Source organism: Silene latifolia, chromosome X (assembly GCF_048544455.1).
Source record: "Silene latifolia isolate original U9 population chromosome X, ASM4854445v1, whole genome shotgun sequence".
In the NCBI taxonomy this organism is placed as follows: Eukaryota; Viridiplantae; Streptophyta; class Magnoliopsida; order Caryophyllales; family Caryophyllaceae; genus Silene; species Silene latifolia.
Genome location: NC_133537.1, coordinates 105,331,924 through 105,337,684, shown reverse-complemented (window position 1 = coordinate 105,337,684; position 5,761 = coordinate 105,331,924). Strand labels below are relative to the sequence as shown.

The following is a 5,761-nucleotide window of genomic DNA, read 5'->3' as shown; positions in this document are numbered from 1 at the left end:
TTAAAAATAACACGTGAATTTTTACGGGTATGACAATTAAGGGTGCTCAAAAAGTGGATCGGATTGGCAAATTTGACCTACCCGGTCTAGACCGAATACATACCGGTCCGGTCTCCGGGTCCCCAAAAATATGGTGATCAATCTCCTCTCCGGTCTGGTCCAGTCCATACTTAAAAAGAAAACTCAATTTACTCTTTAAAGTAGAACCGGTCCGATCCAAACCCTGAAAAATCGGACCTAGAGGGTTTCGGTCTGGTCCGGTCCCCTCCTAACCGGTCGGGTCCCCAGTCTTGGGATAAGTGGTTATCTGTTCCGGTCTAGTTTTGAACCGGTGAACATCCCTAATGACTATAGTTAATAAATACTCCCCATGTCCCGTTCAATTGTTTATCTTTGGTTTTGGTACAAAAACCAAAGAAAGGTGGGGAGTGGATCATTTGTGGTGTTTGTTAGTGAATGACAACTGATAAGTGAACTATAATGAATATGTATGATCAAATTATCCATAAAACCTACTAGATATAGAAAGTAAATAAATAAATAAATAAGACCCTTTAAAAATGAAATTGATAAACAAATGTCTCGAATAATTGAAGGGTGGATATAAAAGTAAGTGGTGGGATTATGGTGGAGAAAAATGGAAAGACAAGGTCCTCAAGAAGGTCTATAGGCTGAGAGGCGACCAACATCGCAAACAACAAACAAAATGATCCACCACATGTAATAAATAAAGAAACAAAAACCAAAAACACCAACTCTCCAAGAATAAACCACACTTGACCACCACCTACACAGTAGTAGTATAGTACACACATACTCTTAATAAAGAGTGAATAGAGAGAGAAGAAGAAGAAGAAGAGGAGGAGGCGGCCGAGAATCGAGTCTCGAGAGCATGGGAACTGCTATTGCTGGAAGATTAGCTCTCTCCCCTAATCACCTTCTTAACCCTATTTTTGGTACCCTTTCCTTTTTATTTATTTATTTATACAATTTCATCCCCACTTGTTATGTTCTAATTTCTGGATATTTTGGATGTTTGACTTTCTGCTATTACCAATATCTATTTTTCTTATTCGCTCCAATTGTTTACTGCTTGATTCATTTTACGATTTTGTGTTATCTTCTTTCTTTATTCTACAATAATATCATTTTTATTTTATTTCACCTATTGAATACTCGCCTTGTCCCAATCATTTATTTAGTTTTTTTGATTGTTTGAGACGGAGGGAGTATTTCTTGATAGGAAGTTACGGGGTTGTTTTGTCTATAGTTTCTTAATTGTTGATTGCAACTTTATGTATATCGCGCTACTTAGCATTCCATAGTTTGCAACTTAATGTAAACCATTTGATTAAAGCATGTATTTGCAGCGGGATTTGAGGTCCCTTGTATTTCGCCTTCTCAAACATGAATTAAGTTATCTAGTCAGACTAGTTTGTACATGAACCAATGGCAAATCCACCATTAACACGTGTTTTGCTGATCGGAACATCAGTGTGTGTAGTTTTGCATGTATTGAATATTCGTCAACATTCACTTTACGTCTTTACTAAACCACTTCTTGTATTGAGTGAGTTTAAGTAATTGCTACTCCGTATATTTTTTGTGTGACAATCATAGAAGAGTAGTCTTCAACTAGTGCCTAGTGATGTGTGCTAATCCAACCTCCTTTCTTGGCTTTATTCAAAAGCCATGTTTATTTTCTCTATCAAAGAAACAAATGCTACTTATCTGATGTCTTCGGGACAGTTATAACACTGCTTTCCTTGCTTCCTGTTAGCTTATTATCCGACTAAATGGTGACCTGGATTTTTCTTAATCTGCTGTCCTTTTCTTGGTGCTTCTTGGAGATAAATTTGTAAATAATTAGTAGAGAAAAACTGTAAGAGTCTCGGAAAATAGATTGATTACCGAAGCTGAGCATTTCTAGACGAGTTTCTGAATGTGCTGTTAACTCTCCATTTGGTTTAGAGGCCACAAGTGATTTTGAGGTTAAAATGCTTTTCTCTGGCTGCTCATGTAGTAGTAATCCAGAGATGTTCTTATTCGAGGCTTAACAACTAACTACATGTACACATGACTGAATTGTATGATCTCTTATTCATTGAGTCCCTATGTAAATGTGAACCTCATTTTATCTGGTTAGAATGCTGAAAAAAAAAAAGTAGTATACTCATTGACGTCACTTCCCGATCTTCTACATTTCTGATCTTTAAGTTAGCTTCATGCATTGTAGGCTTGATTATGGATTGCCATCAGTACTTTTGTGATGACTGGAATTATCTTTCTGGATTTATGCTCAGGGGATAAACATACTTTTTGTAAGGGACTGTACAACCACCGTGGCTTCTTTGTGGCTGTGGCAGCTACTGGATCAACTAGAGGAGCAGGAGGAGGAGTATTGGAGAAGCCTGTAATAGAGAAAACCACGCCTGGACGTGAATCTGAATTTGATCTAAGGTGCTTCTACTGACTATATTACCCATCTATTTCTGTTAGTCTGTCACTTGAAATGTTTTGTTCGGAAAGTAGAGTTAGTCTTTAAGTTTCACTTCTAATATATTTTTTATCAGCATCAATGTGGCTGATAAATGAGTCAAAGGTGCAAGGCCTCTATCCATTTACCTTCAACATGTTTGAGTGGGATTATAGTGGTCTAATATTATCATGAGCATGTTGAATCAGTTTGTGGCCTTTGAAGTCCTCATCACCCAAATTTAAAGTGAATGCAACATGTCTGGATCTATGTAAGATGCTAAGATACAGGCATACAGGGGATTCTATGTTGGAATTTTGAATCGGATCTTTGATGAAGAGTGCGGTACATGATGTCAACCACCCTTTGTCTTGCGTGAGGTTCATGTACAAGATGTTAGATAGTTAGATACAGGGAGTTCTTTGTTGGAGCTTATGAACATGATGTTCTCCGAAAGTTTGCTATGGAAATATAAAGAGTGCCCATGATATGTGATTAATATGTGTAAACACACCTAGGAAGGAATATTTAAGATTGTAATATCAAGCATATTTTTTTCTGGACGATGTGTAAGCTTACCATAGAGAAAGTGTGAACCGTAAGATACTGGACGCTGTGTGTCATCAAGGGAGTTCAAAAGCCAATTCATTGGATTGAGTTTGTCTTAGTTATTCTCTGTCCAAAAATGATTACTCATTTGGACTTAAAAGACATGTTGGTTTTTAAAATTAAGGAGAAGTGGAGAACACTGTTATACCATATGAGAGCAACTAACAATTATTGTTTCATATGCTGTCCTTTTTTTACTTCCCTCACCATTACTCTCCTCTCATACTTCGTCACTCTCCTCTCATGCCAACCCCGCTTGAGTAGTCCCTCATCCCTTCTTTTTCTCTCTCTCTCTAAGTTGTCTTCTTTTCCTCTTGTTTCCCCGTACCCAGTCACCCGACAACGACCGGCCAATGCTACCCAGGCTCAGACCCCTCCACCCTACCCTCGACCTAACCCCTTCCCCGACTCTTAAATTGCCACTCGACTGTGTGAAAAGTGAAAGTTGTCCGAGGGAGGATAGACGTACCTCTGTTTTATTGAGTTGTTTACGGTTTTGAGAATATGAGAGGTGATTTTGATATAATTCAGTGTACAGTGGAAGTATTTGTTATTAGGATAATTTAGTAAAATGTTGATATTCAAGCTTTACTGAAAATAGAAAGAAAAAGAACTTACCTTAAAAGATTGCTGGAAGAAAATAAAGGATGGAGTCATGGAGGGAGCATTACTTTGCTTAACTGAATGTGATATGCGTAAAAGAGCTAACACTAACGAGAAAGGGAAGGTACTTTTTCCGGTGTGAGTATATAGAAAGTTGCTCTTGTTTCACCATAGTGGTGTTCCATGTTATAGGATTTGGGTGATCTTGTGTAGTCATTTTTGCAATTGGTGTAGACTATATGCCTTCCTGAATTCTAGCTTTCACAGGCAGTAATTTGTTATGGTAGATCGGAGAAATAGTTGACAGCGTGGGGGTAGCTTACACAAGCGTGTTAGGATACAAAACATCATTGTTCTCTTTACATTTCTTGTTACTTACTCATCAATTGAAAACCTTTTAATCTTTTTTTTTTGTTGTATAATGATGGACTTAACTCTCACTTTTGAAAGAAACAAAGAAGCAGCTCCTACACAAGAGCTGCTTTTATGTTGGAGCAGTCAAGAATGGAGACTTCTTCACAAGGAGCCTCTGTTTAATATGAATCAGTTGAGCTCAAAAACAACCATTTTAGATGCCTTTAGGCTGGAAGGATAGAACGAGTGATAGAGAGAGAGGGGTACAAGAATATAAATATTATATTATTTCCTTACCAATTATTCCTTGCATTGGATTTGTTTTGGCGTTAGTTTTGCTTTATCAAATGGTCCAAAATATCCTTGCTACTTTTATTCAACCTTCCACATGCCCAACAGGATTATCATTCTATGCTTCCTTTTAAACCTAAAACTTGTCTGGATTCAAATAGGGACAATTGGATGGAAATGAGAGACTATCCCTGTTATGATCGACTGCTTGACTTGATGAATGTTATGTTTATTGCTAATGTTTGTATTGGCCCCACGGGCTGTGTCTTAAAATCACTTCTATGATCCTAGGTCCCAAGTTACGAGTCCTTTGTCTATTAGCCTTCAACTAACACAATATGCTTTTGGAACTAGGAAATCAAGAAAGATGGCCCCGCCATACCGTGTTATGTTGCACAACGACAACTTCAACAAAAGAGAATACGTGGTGCAAGTCCTGATGAAGGTCATACCCGGGATGACCGTGGACAATGCAGTGAACATAATGCAAGAAGCACACCACAATGGCTTAGCAGTGGTGATAATATGTGCACAGGCAGATGCTGAAGAACACTGTACCCAATTAAGGGGCAATGGCCTTCTAAGCTCAATTGAACCTGCCAGTGATGGATGTTGAACATAAGCTGACATGTTTATGTAATGTTCATAAACGTCTCATCTACATGTGTATGTATACATATATGTTACAATAGCCGCTGTGTGTCATGGGGTTCATCTGGTGAATTTGAATGACGGAGTCTTACCTAATACTGTACGTAATTAGACTCGACACTTTTCTGTTGTCGCAAAAACTCAGAATAGTTAATATTACTGGGTTATTTTTGATACATTTGTGGCATGTTATTAATATTAGAAAGTATGTGGCTACTTATCAATCGCTGAGGTGGTGTGTTACTGCATTCCTATTCCTATGTGCATGAATGCAGGTTGGATCAATTCCTTCCCAAGTAAACCTAGTTCAAAATCAACAATAAAGTATTGTTTGTAATATTACGCCCAATATAAATCACTCCACTAAACAAAGGGTAGGTGTAAGTAACAATCACCCACTCATTATTTATAAATTGTGGTAAGAGAGTTATATTCAACAAACCAAACAACACAAATGTTTCTAATGTGAGGTTGGCGCTCCTTTGCAAACTGAATGTTCCCTCGTACCGGAACTTTAAGAAGTGTTATTGTGCATTTGTTTTGTAGAGAAGTCGGACGATTCTTTCTGCACCAAGGGACACTAATTCATCAACAGAAATCGATCTATACATGTGTGTGGACCTTAATTAAGCTTTCCGAGTTGAGCTTAATTACGCACCTATAGGCTCCATGAATGATGGATCCAGTGACACAATTAGTGGACAGGAGACGGTAAAGACTGGATATTCCAAAACCACCAAATATAGAAACCTGGTAAGAAAACAACAAAATTGCCAC

At 37.9% G+C, this 5,761-nt stretch overlaps 1 protein-coding gene across 1 annotated transcript; it reads left to right on the top strand.

Moving 5' to 3' along the window:
- Positions 1–633: 633 nt before the first annotated feature.
- LOC141623504 (ATP-dependent Clp protease adapter protein CLPS1, chloroplastic-like) lies at positions 634–5,162 on the top strand. Its single transcript, XM_074439609.1, has 3 exons — positions 634–956; positions 2,304–2,460; positions 4,688–5,162. The coding sequence occupies exons 1-3, from the start codon at positions 893–895 to the stop codon at positions 4,947–4,949; spliced, it is 483 nt and encodes a 160-aa protein (XP_074295710.1). The 5' UTR covers positions 634–892; the 3' UTR covers positions 4,950–5,162.
- The last annotated feature ends 599 nt before the right edge of the window (positions 5,163–5,761 follow it).

What these genes read in the sequence shown, in the direction of transcription:
- LOC141623504 (XM_074439609.1), top strand. Translation starts at nt 893, where the DNA reads ATGGGAACTGCTATTGCTGGAAGATTAGCTCTCTCCCCTAATCACCTT. An exon ending in CCTTCTTAACCCTATTTTTG is followed by an intron (nt 957 to 2,303) that starts GTACCCTTTCCT and finishes ATTTATGCTCAG; the next exon opens with GGGATAAACATACTTTTTGT. An exon ending in GAATCTGAATTTGATCTAAG is followed by an intron (nt 2,461 to 4,687) that starts GTGCTTCTACTG and finishes TTTTGGAACTAG; the next exon opens with GAAATCAAGAAAGATGGCCC.